General features: G+C 37.1%; 1 protein-coding gene across 1 annotated transcript in view; it reads left to right on the plus strand.

The window, feature by feature from the left end:
• Positions 1–22,843, plus strand: part of LOC143228704 (phosrestin-2-like) — a 29,703-nt gene extending 6,860 nt beyond the window's left edge. The window contains exons 2-4 of the mRNA XM_076459984.1: positions 1,778–2,012; positions 7,334–7,535; positions 18,348–22,843. Coding sequence (XP_076316099.1) covers positions 1,778–2,012; positions 7,334–7,535; positions 18,348–19,060 — 1,150 coding nt within the window. The 3' untranslated portion in view covers positions 19,061–22,843. The remainder of the gene's footprint in view (positions 1–1,777; positions 2,013–7,333; positions 7,536–18,347) is intronic.
• Positions 22,844–24,857: the final 2,014 nt, after the last annotated feature.

The following is a 24,857-nucleotide window of genomic DNA, read 5'->3' on the forward strand; positions in this document are numbered from 1 at the left end:
ATTGTCTCCTACATCGTCCTAGTTTTATAACACATTATCTGCTTCATTTTCGTAGTTTTATAACACATTATCTTCATAGTTTTATAGCTATCTCCTACATCATCCTAGTTTTATAACACTATCTCTTACATTATCCTAGTTTTATAACACATTGTCTCCTACATCGTCCTAGTTTTATAACACATTGTCTCTTACATCGTCATAGTTTTATAACACATTGTCTCTTACATCGTCATAGTTTTATAACACATTGTCTCCTACGTCGTTCTAGTTTTGTAACACATTGTCTCTTACATCGTTCTAGTTTTATAACACATTGTTTCCTACATCGTCATAGTTTTATAACACATTGTTTCCTACATCGTTCTAGTTTTATAACACATTGTCTCTTACATCGTTCTAGTTTTATAACACATTGTCTCCTACATCGTTCTAGTTTTGTAACATGTAAATATTGTTATTTACATAAGTAATTAAAGTTAGTTTACAGTGAATTCAATATTACTCCTTACCATTATGTATCTCTTTAACAGCTTCTGTCTATAACAGCGTATGTGACTCTCTGTTTACAGAACTTAATGAATCTGTGGCTAACTGACCTTCATCATAGTATTACCCAATAAATCCCTCGAGACAACGTTAATTTTGAAAACCCAGCATAATATAATTTGAGGATGGATAATTTGTTAATCTACCCTACTTACACAGAATCTAAAATAATTCACACTTTTCTGTGCAGGCGACTCGTCTTGATTCCTGTCTACAAACTATTCGTCACTCTGGAAATATGGCGGCTTATTATACCAGCAGGGGGCGTGACACAGCTAACCCACTGTGTAGCTTTCAGTCATAAATAGAACAAATAAACAGAAAACTGAGATGCAATATTTTAAAACCAAAACGTCATCTGGTGGTGTCGGGAAACAACAGCACCAACACCATTAAACAACTGGAGTGCGTATACTGGCAGAACTGGTTTTACAATACGAGCAAATCTAGAATACGTTTATTCGTATGGTCATGACTAGTTTCAAATCTTTAATGAGAGATGTAAAATAAAATGATGGACTCACTTTACTTATGTATGTACAGATTGTCTCTTTATAAGCTGCAGAATGGGCTCTCTGTGCTGTGTCCATCGAAGGGATCAACCCCTGAATTTTACTGTTATAAGCCCTTGTATTTACCTGAGAAACTATTGTACCTCCAGTGTACTAGAGTTGTAACGATGAAGTACGAAAGATGGCCATAGGAGGCGCTGGATTTGTAACATGAGTGTTGCGGATTCGGACACACCTGTCACACCAAACATGCTCGTCCTTTTAGCTGTGGGGGCGTTATAATGTCACAGTCAATCACACCATTCGTTGGTAAAAGAGTAGCTCAAGAGTTGGCGGTGAGTAGTGGTGCCTTCCCTCTAGTCTTAAACTGCTAAATTAGGGACAGTTAGTGCAGATAGTCCTCGTTTAGCTTTTCTCGAAATTCAAAAACAAAACAAACAGTCCTCTTCATTGGTGGGAACCACACCACCACATCTCTCTTAAAAGACAGCCATGTTTTAAAAGTCCTATTATCATGTTGTTCTGAGGATGATCAAAGTGCGTTACACAAAGTAATAATCACGTTATTAAGAAGTTGTAAGTATTTCGGTAAATGCACTACGAAGATTGTCACGTGCCATTTCAAAGATTAAAGGTTTAAAAGAAGTAAAAACATTTTTTTCGGCTGGCCCACATATATCATTTTATTGTGTTTTATTTATATTTTTAACTTACAGGATATATAAGAAACAGTCCCCCAACAACAAACTGACTCTTTACGTCGGTACCAGGGAGGTAGTGCTCGATGATGGTCAGATATCACCGTTAGATGGCGTTTTACTGATCGACCCAAGCTACCAGAAAGATCGTAAGGTATACGCCATGGTACTCTTGACGTTTCGCTACGGCCGGAAAGACGAAGAAATTATGGGACTCAAATTTTACACGGAAGCTGTTCTGGACTTTAAGCAGGTTTGATGCTTTATTAAGCTCCAATATCACAAGTAAATTTAAAAGATAAACAAAAACCGTTCAATTAGGTGGGTATTTCTTCGTCCAGCATGGCAAGGTGGTTAAGACACTCGATTCGTACTCCTAGCGTCGCGGGTTCTAATCCCCGTCCCATCTCAAATGCTCGCTTTTTCAGGCGTCGGGGCGTTATAATGTGACGGTTATTCCCACTATTTGTTGGTAAAAGAGTAGCCCAAGAGTTGACGGTGGATGGTGACTTCCCTCTGATCTTACACTGCTAAATTAGGAGTAGCTTCGAGCGAAATTCAAAACAAATCAAATCATTACTTCTTTGTTCAACGATCATTTTTGACATATCTATTCAGAGAGTTCTCTGGCCTATACATAAAAACAAAATCAATTTCATACATGGTCGAATACGTGACAACCTCAGCTAATAAACAGTCCAGCAGCTACGAACACAGACACGGATGTTATTTCTCTAATGCTTATTGTTTAATAAAAATAATTCCCAGACCCTAAATGTTGCTTACGTCAAAACGTGTGTTAAATAAACCCTATGTTTTCAGTAACGTTTAGCTTGAAAAAATGTACAATTTATTTGTTTGTTTTCTTATAGCAAAGTCACGTTGGGCTGTCTGCTGAGTCCACCAAGGGGAATCGAGCCGCTGATTTTAGTGTTGTAAATCCGAGGACTTACCTGTGTACCACCAGGGGGACTATACGCTATCTAAATATCTATTTATAAAGGTATAAACATCATACTGACAGCCCACTTAAATATATGATATTTATCCTTTCTTTTGACATTCAAAGAAACTAGATCAGTAAAACAGACCTAAATCACACCTTGCACAAACTTGTCACTACAAACCTATGTATATATAGAATATTAGCTTAACAACTTACCAGTAATGTTTCATAGACAGATACAGTACACTTGATTATTCATTCACAAATATGTAAGTATGCATCACATTAAACAATACTTCTAATGAAACATAAGTACCGTTTAAAATCAATCCATGTATTGAAACATAAGAACCGTTTAAATCAATAACGTGGTGGAAGGTTAGAAGCGTTTAAAATTGATGACTTGTGGTATATACAATCTACAAAACCCAAACGAAGTTTTATAGATTTACGTAATTTAGAACAAATAAATGGCTTAAGTATAGGGTATCCCGTATCAGTAGTTTTATTAAACATTTTCATGACAAAGATTGAATCTCAAGCGATCAATTCAGCCTTACACTCACCACTATAGTGGTACAGGTATGTTGATGATACAATTGTTGAATTTACATCTATGGGCCCCCCAGTGGTTCAGCGGTACGTCTGCGGACTTACTAGCTAAAAATCGGGTTTCGATACCCGTGGTGGACAGAGCATAGATAGCCCATTGTGTAGCTTTGTGCTTAATTCAAAACAACAACTACATCTATAGAACACACATTTAGTGTTTGAACCACGTTAACTCTATACATCCCAACATTAACTTCACATGTGAACAAGAAGAAAACAATCAAATATCATTGCTTAACCTCACAATTACAAGAACCGACACACAATTTAAAACAAAAATCCACAGAAAAATCACCCATAGTGGATTATACTGGGACTCAGCACATGAAACAAAACAAAAACTCAACATATTTGTGTTCACCAAATGAACACAACCACAAAACTATGTTCACCTGATAAAATTAACAATGAAATCAACAAAATAAAACAATACTCCATCAACATCAACAAATGTCCTCAAAAAACTGTGGAAAAATTATACACACATCTAGACCAACAACAAACAAACAACAGTAAATACCAAGATACAACAAACTACTAAACCTTATACTGCTGTATACCATATGTTCCTGATATCAGAGAAAGAATAGCCAACATTTGGAGAAAACTTATAACAAAACACAACATTCCAGTAAACACTAAATTTATTCAAAAACTAGATAGAAAACTAAAGTCCATACTTTGTAAAAACTACACTGACAAACACAACACCAACATAATTTATAAAATACAATGCAACAACTGCCACGACCTCAATATTGGAGAAAGAAACGGAAAAATGAAAACCAGATTCAAAGAACACAAAAAGTCACCTTCACACGTTTACGAACACTGCAAGTCAAATAAACTCAACATAACCATAGAAAACACCCACATACTAAGTAGGGAAACAAATATAAACAAACGTAAAATCAAAGAAGCCCTAGTCATACAACAACTAAAACCAAAACTAAACCAATATAAAGGAACACTCTTACACCTATACTAATTAATAACCTAACATAAACTGCAGCGCCCCCTATAACCCTGTATCCATTTACCCTCTCGTCCCTATGACATGTGTCCGGCAACTGTCAGTTGTAATCTCTCTATGTCAACATGAAGATGATCCTAGAAGGTTGAAACGTTGTTATGTACTTTATTTTAATAAAGGTTTTGATACTAGTCGTCTTGAGAACATATTAACACCAGAACCCGTCATTAGAACTGGATAATGAAATATTCTCTGAAATGCTATTTATCTACAAAGTCTAAGGTTCAAATACGGAAGTATTCGTTTGTTACGTTTCTACAGCTTTTGTCAGTTAATTTGTAATTTGTACAGCGAATAGAAAACCGCCAACAGATGGCGAGACTATAAAAGGGCCTATTTCTTTCGTCCGGCGACCTCACGCAGATAAATAAAAATTCTATATGATTATAGAAGTTTCTACATTTTCTTATTATTTATTCATGCATTTCTGATCAAAAGTACCCTAGAAGATAATTTATAATTTTTGCCTGTGTTATTCCTACGAAATCGTTATTTCAACAAGTAAGTTTAATACAACGGAAACTGTTATTTGAATTACGTTTATGTTGTTGCATACAGATAAACGCTTCATTTAAATGTTTGTCGTCTCCAATAAATTTGAACGTGAATAATTTTACCACAGTAACGCCAGTGTTCGTTAAAACATGTTCGTGTTTGTATTAAAATCTGAACATTAAAACTATTTAGGCTTAAGTAGCGCCTCAAATATTATTGGTTGTGGAGAAATAAGTAACATCTGATGTCCATATGTTCCGTGGAGCCACACGAGGTTCTTTACGACGTAACTCAGTTTCCAGAACTAAACTTGAATTATGTTGGGAACAAATGAAATTATTACTTTGGTTTTGTAAGTACGATCCTATTAAATCTATCTATTGTAATAAGGTTCAGAAATATCATTCTCTTCTACATAATTAAGTAATTAGTTAACGACATTTCTTTCTGCATAACAAACATGATGGCAGGCAATAAAAATAAGAGCTATTCATGTATTGGATCACTAGTTCTTGTTGTGTTAGAGATCATGTTTGTTTAGGAACTGAACCACTAGTTCTTGTTGTGTTAGAGATCATGTTTGTTTAGGAACTGAACCACTAGTTCTTGTTGTGTTAGAGATCATGTTTGTTTAGGAATTGAACCGCTAGTTCTTGTTGTGTTAGAGATCATGTTTGTTTAGGAACTGAACCACTAGTTCTTCCGGTAAAGATCATGTTTGTTAGGAACTGAACCACTAGTTCTTGTTGTATTAGAGATCATGTTTGTTTAGGAACTGAACCACTAGTTCTTGTTGTGTTAGAGATCATGTTTGTTTAGGAACTGAACCGCTAGTTCTTGTTGTGTTAGAGATCATGTTTGTTTAGGAACTGAACCGCTAGTTCTTCTTGTGTTAGAGATCATGTTTGTTTAGGAACTGAACCACTAGTTCTTGTTGTGTTAGAGATCATGTTTGTTTAGGAACTGAACCACTAGTTCTTGTTGTGTTAGAGATCATGTTTGTTTAGGAACTGAACCACTAGTTCTTGTTGTGTTAGAGATCATGTTTGTTTAGGAACTGAACCACTAGTTCTTGTTGTGTTAGAGATCATGTTTGTTTAGGAACTGAACCACTAGTTCTTGTTGTGTTAGAGATCATGTTTGTTTAGGAACTGAACCACTAGTTCTTGTTGTGTTAGAGATCATGTTTGTTTAGGAACTGAACCACTAGTTCTTGTTGTGTTAGAGATCATGTTTGTTTAGGAACTGAACCGCTAGTTTTTGTTGTGTTAGAGATCATGTTTGTTTAGGAACTGAACCGCTAGTTCTTGTTGTGTTAGAGATCATGTTTGTTTAGGAACTGAACCACTAGTTCTTGTTGTGTTAGAGATCATGTTTGTTTAGGAACTGAACCACTAGTTCTTGTTGTGTTAGAGATCATGTTTGTTTAGGAACTGAACCGCTAGTTCTTGTTGTGTTAGAGATCATGTTTGTTTAGGAACTGAACCACTAGTTCTTGTTGTGTTAGAGATCATGTTTGTTTAGGAACTGAACCGCTAGTTCTTGTTGTGTTAGAGATCATGTTTGTTTAGGAACTGAACCACTAGTTCTTGTTGTGTTAGAGATCATGGTGTTTTAGGAACTGAACCACTAGTTCTTGTGTGTTAGAGATCATGTTTGTTTAGGAACTGAACCACTAGTTCTTCTTGTGTAAGAGATCATGTTTGTTTAGGAACTGAACCGCTAGTTTTTGTTGTGTTAGAGATCATGTTTGTTTAGGAACTGAACCGCTAGTTCTTGTTGTGTTAGAGATCATGTTTGTTTAGGAACTGAACCACTAGTTCTTGTTGTGTTAGAGATCATGTTTGTTTAGGAACTGAACCACTAGTTCTTGTTGTGTTAGAGATCATGTTTGTTTAGGAACTGAACCGCTAGTTCTTGTTGTGTTAGAGATCATGTTTGTTTAGGAACTGAACCACTAGTTCTTGTTGTGTTAGAGATCATGTTTGTTTAGGAACTGAACCGCTAGTTCTTGTTGTGTTAGAGATCATGTTTGTTTAGGAACTGAACCACTAGTTCTTGTTGTGTTAGAGATCATGGTGTTTTAGGAACTGAACCACTAGTTCTTGTGTGTTAGAGATCATGTTTGTTTAGGAACTGAACCACTAGTTCTTGTTGTGTTAGAGATCATGTTTGTTTAGGAACTGAACCACTAGTTCTTGTTGTGTTAGAGATCATGGTGTTTTAGGAACTGAACCACTAGTTCTTGTGGATCCGTCATTCCGATGTCAGGAGACAATGTTATCCAAGTGTCGTATTGTGGATTCACATGATATTAAAGTTGTTGCACATTGGTCAATAGATCCCATAACATTAGACAACAAAATTGAGTCGTTAGCTCTGTATATTTATCTGTACATGAAGTCAATGTTGTTTTTGAGAAACATCATATAGATAAATAGAGATAAATATAAGTTATTACAATAATACATTATTTATTTTCCATCAGGTATACCCACCAATAGATACTCTGGATAGGCACGAAGAACTGACGTCTTTCCAACAAATACTCTTAAGAAAACTAGGGAGTAACTCCTTCCCATTAACCATGAGCATTTCTCCTCAAGCGCCAGCATCGGTGCGGCTTCAGCCAGCTAGAGTATACACGGGGAGTCCCCTCGGAGTGGCTTATGACGTCATGGTATTTACAGGTAAGAAGACAAACGTTGTTCTTTCGGTTTCTTGTATCCAAAGCTAACTTCCATTCGCACGTTAATATTTACTTTAGTGTATACACAGTTACTGTTAACTTTCTCAGAATTCAGAGTTTGTTTAGATGTCAATAAAAAACTGCTGACAGTGTCAGAATATGGATGTAGTCCAGACATCACAAGAACATCTATTGACAGTTTAGGATACAGATGTAGTCCAGACATCACAAGAATATCTATTGACAGTTTAGGATACAGATGTAGTCCAGATATCACATGAACATCTATTGACAGTTTAGGATACAGATTTAGTCCAGATATCACATGAACATCTATTGACAGTTTAGGATACAGATGTAGACCAGATATCACATGAACATCTATTGACAGTTTAGGATACAGATGTAGTCCAGATATCATATGAACATCTATTGACAGTCTAGGATACAGATGTAGTCCAGATATCACATGAACATCTATTGACAGTTTAGGATACAGATGTAATCCAGATATCACATGAACATCTATTGACAGTTTAGGATACAGATTTAGTCCAGATATCACATGAACATTTGTTGACAGTTTGGGATGCAGATGTAGTCCAGATATCACATGAACATCTATTGACAGTTTAGGATACAGATGTAATCCAGATATCACATGAACAACGAACTGATAAGTTCTGTTTTAAATTGTTTCAGTTCTTAAGAGCGACAGTTCTAGTCTTAAAAGTATCTGTGGTCCTTACAAAGATACAAGTAATGAGAAAGAGAATGTTCTAACAGTCAATAGAAAGCCCCTTTCAGGGTTATAAATTAGGGCTAGAATTTCTCCGGAAGCTGCAAATAAGGACTTGAGAGAGAGCTTACGTTATGCTCCTATCGTTGTTTTAGTACCTGAAACCGTATTTTTCATAATTCAGTAATCAGTGCTAAGATAGAAGTGTCAGTAATGCACGTGATGAGGGAAAGACTACATCCATGTGATGATATGAGGCGTTTGTTTGTGTCTGTTTCGAACTAGGTATAAGACTGTAGTTTAAGAGAGATATGATATTAATATCTTAAAACTTTCTTTGTGCTTATAGCCCATTTTCTACGTTGCGAGACAGAAGCCAATAGAAATCATCACTTTGAGAAGCGAGTTAAGATAACATAAGCTTATAAAAGCCACACATCGAAGACGTTTTCTAGATAATTATGTTTCTCAAGATTGCCGCAAGGGGCAATGCTTGTTTCAGATATTCCCCCAAATCTACTCAAGGGACTATTTGTGCTAGCCTTTCCTAATGTTGAACCAGTAAACCAGAGGAAATGCAGCTAGACTATAACACCCACCGCCAACTATTGCACAATTCTTGTTTGATAGAATAGTGAGATTTGACTGTTACTTTTATGGCGCACTCACTCCGATCAAAAGGGTCACGAACCGTAAATCCTTTTATTTATAATCCAGTCACGCTAATATTTAGGCCACGCTAGCCCAGGTTTTGTACAAAACTGCATGTAAAGAACAATAATTTGATGTAAGGTCTAAAAGGAACTAAGTTTGTGATTATATTAACAAATTAACCCTAGCTTTTATCTCCATGTTACCAGCTGTTTCAGATTCACAAGACTAAATGAAAACAGATGATTATAGGTGGCGCTAGAAATGACCTTGAATTGACATTTTTCTTATCACGATACATTAATATAAATAATAGTTAAAAGTGTGAGTTTAATGCCAGAGGTCGTTCGTTCACTCTTCGAGTGATAGGGTTATTACACTTGACATCTTATTCTACATCACGTGATGCAAATTACCACAGGGATGCTTCGTCCTGGCACCTTTCATGTTCTACTTTTTTTCAAGCCTGTTGTTGAAACTAGAGGGAAACATTATTAAACATCTCAAATGACTCACTTTTATATAAGAAAATAATGCCAATAGAATGAACAATCAGGTGTCATGCTAATCCTTGTCAGTCAGTTCTTGTATCAGAATAATGGACATTCAAAAGGTATTGCTCCAGCACCTATCTATCTCTATGTCCTTGTACGGGAAAATAGCTTATAAATAGGGCCGCGTCGTCAGATCCAATCGGATCTTCTTAATGTTATCATTCCATATCTTTTTTTTTTATTGGACAGAAACACTACTATTGATTTCGACAATTAAGTAGAAGCTTTGAAACTTTTACCATAACTACAAATCATGTACTGTTCAATCTAAGCAATTAAATGGCAGAATATATTCTTCACCCAAGAAGCTTAACCTGAGGACAACCACAAATATGATTAATAACTGTTAGGACGAGAACCAATATTTCAACTCGAAAATTTTTGATCAAACAAAACTTTTACAAAATTGTACGAATTTACTGTTGTTTACTTCACTTTCCAAACTGATATCAGGTACAAATAAATTAGTGAAAAACACAAAGAAATTAAGGTTGTTTTTTATTTGGTTATATTTCAAGGAATTCTGGACATATCTACGAAGCAGCAATAGAGCACATATCACCATGTTTCACATTGTAGGGATAACATCAGAGGTTTTACACTACACATAGCATCAGAAGTTTTACACTAGACATAGCATCAGAAGTTTTACACTAGACATAACATCAGAAGTTTTACACTACACATAGCATCAGAAGTTTTACACTAGACATAACATCAGAAGTTTTACACTACACATAGCATCAGAAGTTTTACACTACACATAGCATCAAAAGTTTTACACTACGCATAGCATCAGAGGTTTTACACTACACATAGCATCAAAAGTTTTACACTACACATAGCATCAGAGGTTTTACACTACACATAACATCAGAAGTTTTACACTACACATAGCATCAAAAGTTTTACACTACGCATAGCATCAGAGGTTTTACACTACACATAGCATCAAAAGTTTTACACTACGCATAGCATCAGAAGTTTTACACTACGCATAGCATCAGAGGTTTTACCCTACACATAGCATCAAAAGTTTTACACTACACATAGCATCAGAAGTTTTACACTAGACATAGCATCAGAGGTTTTACCCTACACATAGCATCAAAAGTTTTACACTACACATAGCATCAGAAGTTTTACACTACACATAGCATCAGAAGTTTTACACTACACATAGCATCAGAAGTTTTACACTAGACATAACATCAGAAGTTTTACACTACACATAGCATCAGAAGTTTTACACTACACATAGCATCAGAAGTTTTACACTACACATAGCATCAGAGGTTTTACACTACACATAGCATCAGAAGTTTTACACTACACATAGCATCAGAAGTTTTACACTAGACATAGCATCAAAAGTTTTACACTACACATAGCATCAGAAGTTTTACACTACACATAGCATCAGAGGTTTTACACTACGCATAACATCAGAGGTTTAACACTGCACATAGCATCAGAAGTTTTACACTACACATAGCATCAGAAGTTTTACACTACACATAGCATCAGAGGTTTTACACTACACATAGCATCAGAGGTTTTACATTTTAAATAGCGTAAGAGGTTTAAAAATGACCATAAAATTGAATACTTTGCATTAGAGATTAACAAATTACTCTTCAAGTGTTTAAAGCTCCTAGAACTTAATAAATTACTCTGACATTTTGAAACTTTACAGAGGTAAATAAATTACTCTACTGATTTGAAAGTTCGTAGTGGTTAATATATAACATAATAGAGATGTTTTTATGGTTAAAGACATTACTTTAGTATTTTGTTATTTTCTAAATTAAATACAAGTAATCATTTCTACGTCATTAAAATGTTTCTCGTAATATCTTGAGTTGTTTTAAGTTGTTAACCATTACACTTTTAGTATTTTAGGTAAAAGTCAGTGCTGTATGTCTTAACCAGCTAAATGCATATTTATATAAAGCCAAAATTAGAATTTCTTGGTTAATGGCATGAAAAACAACTATATTAAAATCATTTATAATTATCATGTCGGACTCGGTATGGCAAAGTGGTTATGGCATTCGACTTGCAATCTGAAGGTCGCAGGTTGGAATCCCCGTCACCCCAAATATCTTAGCCCTTTCAGCCGTGGGGGGCTTTATAATGTTCGGTCAAACTCACTATTCGTCAGTAAAAGATTAACCCAAGAGTTATCGGTGAGTGTTGATGACTAGCTGCCTTCACTCTAGTCTTAAATTTTTAAATTATGGACGGCTAGCGCAGATAGCCATCGTGTAGCTTTGCGAGAAATTCGAAACAAACAAACCAGTTATCATGTCTTTTATAAATCGATAATTAGCCTAAAATTATTGCATTAAAAATGTTTTATGTTGTTTGTGGAGGCGACATTATTGTTGGCCCTGTGACAGAGATAAGTATTAGAAGGATATATTAGAACCCATTCGGTAAGACAAAATACAATATATGAATGGTTATACGAGTGACAGTCGATTCCTTAGTTTTGGATAGTGTGTGACAGGATGCTTATTGGCTGGCTTCCTTTCCTCTGGTTAGTAGTTCCCAATTAGGGAATGTGGGATATAGCCTTGGTGGACACCTTTGCCATAAATACAGAACACATTACAATGTGTCATGGCTTTCTTACTTGTTGACACGAGAAGCACGTGCCGTTAGAAGTTTTCCTCACGTCATGAAGTCAACTCTATATGTTCAAATTATTTTACATTTTATTCTGTCATCTATTTTAACCGTCTGGGTTTTTTTTTTTTATATTAAGCTAATTAAATTGTTTGAGCTGGATGTGACCTCGTGAGCTTGCGTCCTCTGAGTCAAAAGTTCCAAGGTTCGAGCCACGAAATGCTTTGTACTGTGATGGCATTAAACTGATGATAGCCAATTCTGTCATTCGATGAACAGTAGCTGCACAGGCGGCGAGTGATGCTGTGTGGTTGTCCTCTCTCGATTATCAAAAGTTTTGAATAAAATATAATTATGTTTACAACCTGGGGATTTCAGGTTGAATCACGAACCATACTAATAATTCAACAGTCGCTTTATACGTTGAATCACGAACCATACTGGTAAGTCAACAGTCGCTGTACAAGTTGAATCCTTTTACTGTCTCACAACTGACCACACTGGTAAGTCAACAGTCGCTCTACACGTTGAATCCTTTCGCTGTCTCACTACTATCTTTGAAATGCTTCTATTTTCAAAATACCTGATACCTTTGGCGGGGCCCGGCATGGCCTGGTGGGTCAAGGCATACACCTCGTAGTCTGAGGGTCGCGGGTTCGAATCCACGTCGCACCAACCATGCTCGCTCTTTCAGCCGTTGAGGCGTTATAACGTGACGGTCAATCCCACTATTCGTTGATAAAACAGTAGCCCAAGAGTTGGCGGTGAGTGGTGATGACTAGCTGCCTTTCCCTAGTCTTAAACTGCTAAATTAGGGACGGCTAGCGCAGATAGCCCTCCTGTAGCTTTGCGCGAAATTAAAAAAACACAAAAAACAAACCCTTTGGCGGAGCCCCAGTGGCCAAGCGGTATTCCTGCGAACCTACAACACTAAAATCCTAGATTCGGTTTCTCGAGACGAACATAGCATATAGCCGATGTCATACAAAAGAAAGATAATTACTAAATTCTAGTAACTACTTACTTCAAAGGTCTTTTTCTGCCAAAATTTAATATTCGGGTCAAAAAGAAAGAAATTATATCCCTGTTGAGTGACAAATGAACGTTTGAAAATTAAATTGTATTTTACAAACAGAGAAGGGAAAGTCAGCTTATAGTCTTTTCTTAAGCTTGTTTAAATTTAAAAAACAAGTATGTTATTCTTTAAATAAATCTAAAACATTGAATTGGTTTATTTTTGGATTCTCTTTGTGAACAGAGGTAGAGTTGAAATGGTGATTATATTTCAAAATAATTTGTTTCCTTTAGAAAGGCTTTTTTTGTTGAAGTACATATCGTTACCTCTTAAAACTGGTTAGACGTTTCTATTGTAACAAAGAGAATATAATGAACGTAGACGTTCAGTAATGATGGCTATAACATTAAATGAAAGAGAAATGTAATAGAACTGAAGTTCGAAATTCTTCAAAGTCTGTATTAAATAAAAATACAATTTCGAGGGGGAAAAAAAATAGTCGTATGTCGTAAGCGACCTCCAAATCGATATTTTAAGTTACCTCTCATTGTAATGACGACGTTCAGTGAACAGCTCGTTCAATGACATTATAAAACACTTTAAACGAACGCCCTCTACGCTCTCCCCATTGGATCAGCGACAAGTTTAAGGACTTACAATGCTAACATTTGGAGTTCGATTCACTCTTATGGACAGAGTACAGAAGCTTTTTGCTATAGAAACAAACGAAGAAGCGCCATCTTGCGATGTATTCGACTAAATTAAAACTATTTGAACGTAAATTTTCTATGCAACGTTCCAAAAACAGTAAATTTAAACACCCAAACTGGTTTAAAACTCAGTTTAAAAGAGAGAGAGAAAGAAAACAAACTATTAATATAAAAGCGATTTATCTCTTGAGAAGGAAGTTACTAACCAAACTCAGAGAGAGAAAAGCTCTATCGTTTTACTGTTCGCTTGTTTTCGGGAATTTTATTTTTGCTTGTTCTCTGATTTTTAACCAACTGGACCTTTTGTTTTAATATGGTTGGCCAAGTGCCTTGAAGATACTTAAATTTCTGTCCCACTAAATATTCTCGCCCTTTCAGCCGTAGAGGCGTTATAAAGTGAGAATCAATCCCACTGTTCATTAGTAAAAGAGTAGCCCAAGAGTTGATGGTGGTTGGTGATGACTAGCCACCTTCCCTCTAGTCTGGCCCCACTCTGTTAGAGCGGTAAGTTCATGGATTTACAACGTTAAAACTAGAGGTTCGATTCCCCTTGGTGGACTCAGCAGATAGCCTGATGTGGCTTTGTTATAAGGAAACACCAACACCCTCTGGTATTACACCGCTAAACTGTGGACAACTAGCGCAAATAGTCCTCGTGTAGCTTTGCTGGAAATTCAAAAACAAAACAAACAATTCTCTTCATTGGTGGGAACCTCACCACCACATTTTCATTGGTGGGAACCTCACCACCACATCTTCATTGGTGGGAACCACACCACCACATCTTCATTGGTAGGAACCACACCACCACATCTTCATTGGTAGGAACCTCACCACCACATCTTCATTGGTGGGAACCACACCACCACATCTTCATTGGTGGGAATCTCACCACCACATTCTTCATTGGTGGGAACCACACCACCACATCTTCATTGGTAGGAACCTCACCACCACATCTTCATTGGTGGGAACCTCACCACCACATCTTCATTGGTGGGAACCACACCACCACATCTTCATTAGTAGGAACCACACCACCACATCTTCATTGGTAGGAACTTCACCACCACATCTTCATTGGTAGGAACCTCACCACCACATCTTCATTGGTGGGAACCACACCACCACATCTTCATTGGTGGGAACCTCACCACCACATCTTCATTGGTAGGAACCACACCACCACATCTTCATTGGTAGGAACCTCACCACCACATCTTCATTGGTAGGAACCTCACCACCACATCTTCATTGGTAGGAACCACACCACCACATCTTCATTGGTAGGAACCTCACCACCACATCTTCATTGGTGGAACCTCACCACCACATCTTTATTGGTAGGAACCTCACCACCACATCTTCATTGGTAGGAACCTCACCACCACATCTTTATTGGTAGGAACTACACCACCACATCTTCATTGGTAGGAACCTCACCACCACATCTTCATTGGTGGGAACCACACCACCACATCTTCATTGGTGGGAACCTCACCACCACATTCTTCATTGGTGGGAACCACACCACCACATCTTCATTGGTAGGAACCACACCACCACATCTTCATTGGTAGGAACCTCACCACCACATCTTCATTGGTAGAAATCTCACCACCACATCTTCATTGGTAGGAACCTCACCACCACATCTTCATTGGTGGGAACCACACCACCACATCTTCATTGGTGGGAACCACACCACCACATCTTCATTGGTAGGAACCACACCACCACATCTTCATTGGTGGGAACCACACCACCACATCTTCATTGGTGGGAACCTCACCACCACATTCTTCATTGGTGGGAACCACACCACCACATCTTCATTGGTAGGAACCACACCACCACATCTTCATTGGTAGGAACCTCACCACCACATCTTCATTGGTGGGAACCTCACCACCACATCTTCATTGGTGGGAACCACACCACCACATCTTCATTAGTAGGAACCACACCACCACATCTTCATTGGTAGGAACCTCACCACCACATCTTCATTGGTAGGAACCTCACCACCACATCTTCATTGGTGGGAACCACACCACCACATCTTCATTGGTGGGAATCTCACCACCACATTCTTCATTGGTGGGAACCACACCACCACATCTTCATTGGTAGGAACCACACCACCACATCTTCATTGGTAGGAACCTCACCACCACATCTTCATTGGTGGGAACCTCACCACCACATCTTCATTGGTGGGAACCACACCACCACATCTTCATTAGTAGGAACCACACCACCACATCTTCATTGGTAGGAACTTCACCACCACATCTTCATTGGTAAAAACCTCACCACCACATCTTTATTGGTAGGAACTACACCACCACATCTTCATTGGTAGGAACCTCACCACCACATCTTTATTGGTGGAACCTCACCACCACATCTTCATTGGTAGGAACCACACCACCACATCTTTATTGGTAGGAACTACATCACCACATCTTCATTGGTGGGAACCTCACCACCACATCTTCATTGGTAGGAACCTCACCACCACATCTTCATTGGTAGGAACCACACCACCACATCTTCATTGGTAGGAACCTCACCACCACATCTTCATTGGTGGAACCTCACCACCACATCTTTATTGGTAGGAACCTCACCACCACATCTTCATTGGTAGGAACCTCACCACCACATCTTTATTGGTAGGAACTACACCCCCCACATCTTCATTGGTAGGAACCTCACCACCACATCTTTATTGGTGGAACCTCACCACCACATCTTCATTGGTAGGAACCACACCACCACATCTTTATTGGTAGGAACTACATCACCACATCTTTATTGGTAGGAACCACACCACCACATCTTCATTGGTAGGAACCACACCACCACATCTTTATTGGTAGGAACTACACCACCACATCTTTATTGGTAGGAACTACACCACCACATCTTTATTGGTAGGAACCACACCACCACATCTTTATTGGTAGGAACCTCAACACCACACCTTTATTGGTGGAACCTCATCACCACATCTTCATTGGTAGGAACCACACCACCACATCTTTATTGGTGGAACCTCACCACCACATTTTAATTGGTGGGAACCACACCACCACATCTCTCTAAAAAGACAGCCATGTTTTATAAGTACTGTTATCATGTTGTTCTGAGCATGAATAAAGCGGATTACACAAAATAATAAATACGTTATCAAGAATATTTCGTAGGTGCTGTAGGAGCGTTATAATGTGACGGTCGATCCCACTATTCGTTGGTAAAAGTGTAGCCCAAAAGTTGGAGGTGAGTAGTGATGACTAGCTGCATTTCCTCTAATCTTACACTGCTAAATTAGGGATGGTTATGCAGATAGCCCTCTTGTAGCTTTGTGTGAAATTCAAAACAAAGAAACAAATCTTTGTCCTGTCACTAGCTGGTGTCTTCTTCACTCTGTAAAAAGGGTTGCATGGCTCAATCTAATTGAATTAGCTGATACAAGCTTCCCGTGAGGTAATTTGACAGTTTGTTCTTATTTTAATTGAATATTAACTTCTTTTATAAAATTAATTATCTCAGATCAGCGTTATCCCGATGCTAATAAAGACTTGTTTTTTGTGTGTTTGTTTTTTTCTAACGAACAGAATTAAACTGTTGCTTTGTGTAGCATGATAACGTGTATTATAACAAAAAGTATCCTAATAAAAATGCGAAAGTTACTGGCTGGGTTTAATCTTAATTTACTCTCCAACTCCAATACATATATTGTATTTGATTCATTTTCACCCAATCATTTTATCGAATCGGTAATATGAAAGTACCGCACTCCAGGATAAGGGAAGGAGTTTAAATAGAACGCTACGATACATCAAAAATGTGGGGAAAAATAAGTCGAACGTGGTTCACACAGAAAACCTTTTACTAAATTAAGCCTCTCTGAATGTGAAATCCGTAATATTTGTTTGTGTGTTTGTATGTTCTAGAATTTTGTGCAAAGCTACACGAGAGCTAACTGCGCCAGCTGCCCCCAGTTTAGTGGTGTAATACTAGAGGGTGTAGGTGTTTCCTTATAGCAAAGCCACATCAGGCTATCTGCTGAGTCCACCGAGGGGAATCGGACTCCTAATTTTAGCGTTCTAAATCCATGGACTTACCGCTGTACCAGCTGAGGGCTATCTGTACTAGTCTTCTCTAATTTAGCAGTTTAAGACTAGAGGAAAATGCAAACCAATCATCACTACTCACCGCCAACTATTGAGCTATACTTTTACCAACGAATAATGGGATTGACCATCACATTATAACGAACCCACGGCTGAGAGGGCAAGCACGTTTGGTGTGATGAGGACTCTAATCCGCGACCCTCGGATTACGAATCGGATGCTTCCTAACCACGTGGCCCGACAGGACAAAGAATATATGTACTAAATAACACCATTTTCTCAATTGGAAACTCTTATTCGGATAATTCTGCTTAACAATCACACCAAAGGGAGAAATATTATTTATTATTATTTTTATTTATTTTTTGCAGCGTCTAGAACAGAAGAGAAACCGCATAAGACGAGTTCCGTTCGGATGTCGTTCCGATGTGTGCATCACTTTCCCCCTCAGCCGTTCACCCCACTTGCTGTCCCGAGCGCCTCAGTCTGTAAGACTTTCGTTTTCAGCCCCGGGAAACTCGAGCTCGAAACTATTTTAGACCGAGAAGTTTATCACCATGGCGACGTAATGCACGTACATGTGACAGTTAATAACAACAGCAACAAGACAGTACAGAAAATCAAAGTCTATGCTATACAGTACGTGTACGTGTGTATGTTCACTAATGGTCGTTTCAAAAATCTCATCGGCCTTGCCGAAACGGAAGATGGGCATCCCGTTTCTCCTGGAGCTAGCTTATCACGTGACTTCTGCTTTAAACTAATGAGTTTTCTCAAATACCCAATAGCTCTTGCAGTGGAAGGCGGGTTTAATGATGACGTCATGATTCTGGCCACTAGTTCCCTGAATCCTCGCCCGAAAGAAAATAATCCATATGGAGTTACAGTAACATACAAGGTCAAAATTAAAGCTGTCCTTGGTTATATGGACAGGCCTATTGTCGTTCGACTTCCCTTCAAAATCCTAAGTTATAAAACAGCAGATAATTTTACTTTTAGTACGAGTCCTAAGAAGCAGAGGTCGCTCTCTACCGATGATGAGGGTGGTGTCACAGAAGAGATTTTCCAATCTGGTTATATTTAATGTGTGATAAACAGAAACGTATTTTGTTGTGAAATAAAAGGATGGACCAAACTGTCCTTTCTTTATAGTTGAAGGTTCACGATCAGTGTTTTTGCGGTAAAGAGAGTGGATCAAGCTGTCCTTTCTTCATAGTTGAAGGGTCAGTGTTTTAATTGTAAAGACAGTGGATAAAATCTGTCCTGTCTTTATAGTTGAAGGGTCAGTGTTTTAATTGTAAAGACAGTGGATCAAATCTGTCCTGTCTTTATAGTTGAAGGGTCAGTGTTTTAATTGTAAAGACAGTGGATCAAATCTGTTCTGTCTTTATAGTTGAAGGATCACGTTCAGTGTTTTAATTGTAAAGACAGTGGATCAAATCTGTTCTGTTTTTATAGTTGAAGGATCACGTTCAGTGTTTTAATTGTAAAGACAGTGGATCAAATCTGTTCTGTCTTTATAGTTGAAGGGTCACGTTCAGTGTTTTAATTGTAAAGACAGTGGATCAAATCTGTTCTGTCTTTATAGTTGAAGGGTCACGTTCAGTGTTTTAATTGTAAAGACAGTGGATCAAATCTGTTCTGTCTTTATAGTTGAAGGTTCACGATCAGTGTTTTTGCGGTAAAGAGAGTGGATCAAGCTGTCCTTTCTTCATAGTTGAAGGGTCAGTGTTTTAATTGTAAAGACAGTGGATCAAATCTGTTCTGTCTTTATAGTTGAAGGGTCACGTTCAGTGTTTTTGCGGTGAAGACAGTGGATCAAAAATATCCTTTCTTTATTGTCGAAGAATGATATAAACCGTATAATCCCAGCGCTTTCGAAAGGTGGAAATAGTGGTGTAACTGAATACGTAAGTAACACATAAAGACAGTTAAGAGATGCCATGAATGTCACTTAGGTTTCTAGAAAGAGTTTCGTTCAATCTACTGTTGTGTGTCTCATTTCAGATGCAACGCGGCTGGAAAAGAGAGAGTTCTGTATAAAGGTTTCATTAAAGACATGGTCAAGAAAATCTACACTTAAGAATTGTAAAATTATGACCACACAAGAGGCTTAAAATAAAAAGGAAATATTAAAAAAGTAAGCTTATAAGACAGGAGTGGAAAATAATCACAGATAACTTGTAAGTATTATGTGGTAAACATTGAGAGATCACACTACATGAAATATGGAAATTATTTCTTCTTATTCCGGGATCTAGAGAACAAGTTAATGATTCAAGATAATTGAATGGAAGGTTTAAAGAATATAGGAAAAGATTTCCTGGAAGGCCAGGTGACCTTCGTGACGTCACTTTCAACTCTCTTTACATATCACTCGTTCAGTTACACTACCATTTCCAGTCTGTTTGTGAAGAAGAAAGATCCACCGTTCGAAACCTTTCTGGTTAAAGGGTTTTATCCTGTCGTTTTAATATTACTTGAGCTTACGTGTTTTTCTGTCAACATTATGCTTGAAGACTTGTGGTTAAAGCAATGGATAAAAACTGTCCCTTCTTTAAAGTCGAAGATTCATAACCATTACAGGCCCGACATGGCCAGGTGGGTTAAGGCGTTCGACTCGTAATCTAGAGATCGCCGGTTCGAATCCCGGTCGTACCAAACATGCTTGCCCTTTCAGCCGTGGGGGCGTTATAATGTGACGGTAAATCTCACTGTTCGTTGGTAAAAGAGTAGCCCAAGAGTTGGCGGTGGGTGGTGATGACTAGCTACCTTCCCTTTAGTCTTACACTGCTAAATTAGGGACGGCTCGGTGCAGATAGTCCTCGAGTAGCTTTGTCCGAAATTCAAAAACAAAACAAACAGTCCTCTTCATTAATAAAGTCTACATGATGCATACTAAACATTAACATGTTTCTCCTTTTGTTTGCGAATGGTTAATTCCTACCGTCACTATACACGAAAGAAATCTGAAACTGAGATGCATATTTCGAAGAGTGTTACAATAACGTTTCTGTATCACGTGTCAGTCAGTTGTAAACTGCGTATACAACATACAATAATTCCCTCTCACCTCTTACATATCAAATATACGCACTGTTCTTTAGTTTATAAAGTAAAAAATAAAATAAAAACTATAAGGTTAAAAATCCTACATAGTTGTTGTGGTTAAAACCCCACATAATTGTTGTGGATAAAACCCCACATAGTTTTTATGGTTATAACATATGGTACTGGCTCAAAGTTTATAGGAATAGTAAGTGCATCTCTTGAAGAAACCCAAATTAATATCTGGCAAAACTAAACAGTTTTTGATCCAAACCAGAACCATTGTTGACAGGAGATACTCACTTTGCAGGATCTCTGCTTCAATGTTACCGGACAACAACTATTTTAGACTTTAGAAAAAACAAATTATAAAATTAAGTTATTAAATAGCGACAAACATTAGTTTACAGTAAATCAACATGTCACAAAATCGAACGGTTAGATTACATATCTTTTAGAAAAAAACTTTTGCGTTAACACCCCTTTTGAGGCGATGACCTTATACGTCAGAAGGCTAATTAAGACTCGCGCATGCGCTATTTAGAGGAAAGCCAGTTCATCGCGGTTTTTGTGAATTGGTTTATGAGTTACCGCTGTCTGTCAAGTAAAAGAAATTACTTGCTTGTCATGTCGCTCTGTCTTTTATCTGAAGACTTTATTTCTTCTTGTAGTGTTTTTGTTTTTCCATATTCGAAAGACAAACGTGCGTTTGCTCTTCTCTGCCAAACCACGACCAATATCACAAACGAGTAAGAGAATTGCGTGTTGTTAACTAACCGTCTATACCAAACAATCGGTAGTTGTGTTTGTTAAGAATATTGCTGAACGAAACAATAGACTTCAATTTGTTCTAGTGTTAAAGTGTTATAATTATTAACAGTTATAAAGGCCAGTACTGTTTGTTTAGTAAATGTATTCAGTCTACAAGATAAAACAAAACAGATAAAAAATTGTAACATTCTACGCTTGGGAAACGATTTTCTTTAAAATTACAAAAAAAAAGAAAAAAAAGTAAAAGATAAAGACTCGGGATTCGAACGTTCATTGGTGGGTGGAAATATGGAGTGCCATCTATAGAGTAGATTATTTAGTTGTGTGTTAGAAATGTTAATGTTGTACGTCAACTGCTAAATTCTAGGTTCTATTGCTTACGTTAAACTAAAGTTTGTTGGAGCGTTTATCGTGTTTTAATATACTGTATTGTATGTATCTCCTTTGTAAACACCAATGAAATGTGAGAGACAAGTTCGTTACTAGTTTATCAAACGTAAAGGGTAACGAACCCCCATCAACGGATCCTCAGAACTTAATACAAACTTTTTAGTTTCATGATGACGAGAAACCCACTTGAATTAAAAATAAAGCAGAGAACAAAGTTTCGACCTAAGAAGGCCGAAATGTTGACGTTGTTCTATACTTTATTTTCATTAAAGTTTTAATATCCATATCAGTCATCTTGTGAATACAAGTGAAGGGTAAGGAACCCCCATCAAGGATCCCCGCACATATATAACGCTTATATAGCGTTAACTCAGTTTTAAAGACAGACTTGTTAAAACCAACAATAAGCAAATAAAGACCATAGATAACACAATTTATTTGTTGAATATCACTAGAACAGATCAAAATGTAAAAAAAAATCATAGCCTGCTTTCTCGTCTTTCGGTAAAAAACTTACACAGTGATTATCTACAGTTGGTTATAAAAGGCATATTATGATATTGAATAGCTTTCCTCATTACTGAGTTTTCTAATCAAGTGTGTATCATATTAAATGTTGTGCAGAAATTCTCGCCAGAGGTGTAATTGTAACATAATGCTTTGTAACTATATTCTGTACTGGCAATAAAAACGATTGTACTTTAATTTGTTGTGTTTCTCTTTTTAGACTTTTCATTTTTTCCAGTGATATTTTAAGATATATAAATTTCAGTAATTTTCTAGTTTACTAAATACTCCTGAATCAAAATAATGTCACTTCACAACAATTATTTTTCGGGATGACATGTTGTTGCTACAACAAAATAAAACAGAAACAAATTAATATAATTGTTTATCAAAAAATTCAGTGTGAAACATGGGCCTAAACACATCTGTTTACTGGGCGTAGCAAAATATCTTAGGCCTAACATACTAAATATGTTTATTGGATGTAGCAGAACAACTTAAGCCTAACATACTAAACATGTCTGTTCACTGGGTTTAACAGAACTTCTTAAGCCTAAACATATCTATTAACGGGTCGTACTGGAATATTTTAAATTTCTACATTCTCTTAACTTGTTTCTGTTTTTTGTTTCTAATTAAGTATACGGCTACACAATGGACTATTTATAGTCTGCCCACGACGGGTATCGAAACCCGGTTTCCAACGTTCTATTTATATCAGCATTCAATAAGATATGGTGTTATCCACGAAGGTTTCGGATAACGTCGTTTGATGAACGGTAGATTTGTTTGTTTGTTTGTTTGGGAATTTCGCACAAAGCTACTCGAGGGCTATATGTGCTAGCCGTCCCTAATTTAGCAGTGTAAGACTAAAGGGAAGGCAGCTAGTCATCACCACCCACCGCCAACTCTTGGGCTACTCTTTTACCAACGAATAGTGGGATTGACCGTCACATTATACGCCCCCACGGCTGGGAGGGCGAGCATGTTTAGCGCGACGCGGGCGCGAACCCGCGACCGATGAACGGTAGAGATAACGTGAAAAGAATCTTAATTCTGTCTTACATTTGATGTTATTCAACCAAATTATTTCAGATAACGACATATTATCCCCTATGAAATATGTGTGTAATTTTAAACTTAAAATAATTGAAAATATTATTTAAAAAGTAATTTTCATAATAATATATGCGTAAAATAACCTTTAATTAAATTTCGAGTGTCGTAATGTGACGTCGAAAATAAGGCCCCGCCCCCACCAGGTTTAAGGGAAAAGAAGAAAATGTTTTTAATTTATATTATGTCTGTTTGTCCATATTTGTTTGTGCTTTGTCCATAGCAGGGTATTGACCATCGGATTATATTTTGTAGTAAATCTATAAACACATTACCACCACCCTGAAGGATACATCAGTTATTCACTCTAACTTCAGTTAAATGGTTCATTTTAAAATGCAGACATTTTAAACCCAAATTTTTTTCCCATAGTCGTTCAGTAATAAATCTGAGGGCTTATAACACTAAAAGTCGTGTTTCAATACCTGTGGTGAGCAGAGCACAAATAACTTAGTGTAGCCTTACGCTTAACAATAAACAAAAATCATTAGACGCACTTGAACAACCAAAACATATGGAAGCTTTCTTTTAATAAACGAAGTGAAAAAAAATCGGACTTCCTAGAAACTGTTGGATATTTTTAGACAAGAGCAGAAGAATCATAAATATTCTGCGTTGCTTCAAAATATAATATTTTATAGTTTAGATGTCTGACCTATACTTCAGTGCATTGAGAAACTAGTAATATAGAAACATTAACTGATATAATGATTAGAAAATATTCTTTGAAAAGCAATAATGTACAGTTTATACAGATTACAGACAAAACAAAGTTGTATCTCTTTAACGATAAAAGATTCTAAAATGTGTATTTCTTTTAAAAATACACAATTCATCTTATTAGAATGTCGTAGATAAGAATAAATACTTTTGTAACAAACAAACACTTCAGTGCTCAGCGTCTGTTAATTAGTAATGTATCATTAAATCATTCTCGTGTTCTCAGTCATTTGAAACGATCGTGTGTTAGTTGAGTAATAATAAAAAAATTTGGCTCTGCGAAAAACATTTCGCCGTGAAAGCGACTTCATTTACGTAATCGCCTTAGA

The sequence above is a fragment of the Tachypleus tridentatus genome, chromosome 10 (assembly GCF_004210375.1).
Source record: "Tachypleus tridentatus isolate NWPU-2018 chromosome 10, ASM421037v1, whole genome shotgun sequence".
In the NCBI taxonomy this organism is placed as follows: Eukaryota; Metazoa; Arthropoda; class Merostomata; order Xiphosura; family Limulidae; genus Tachypleus; species Tachypleus tridentatus.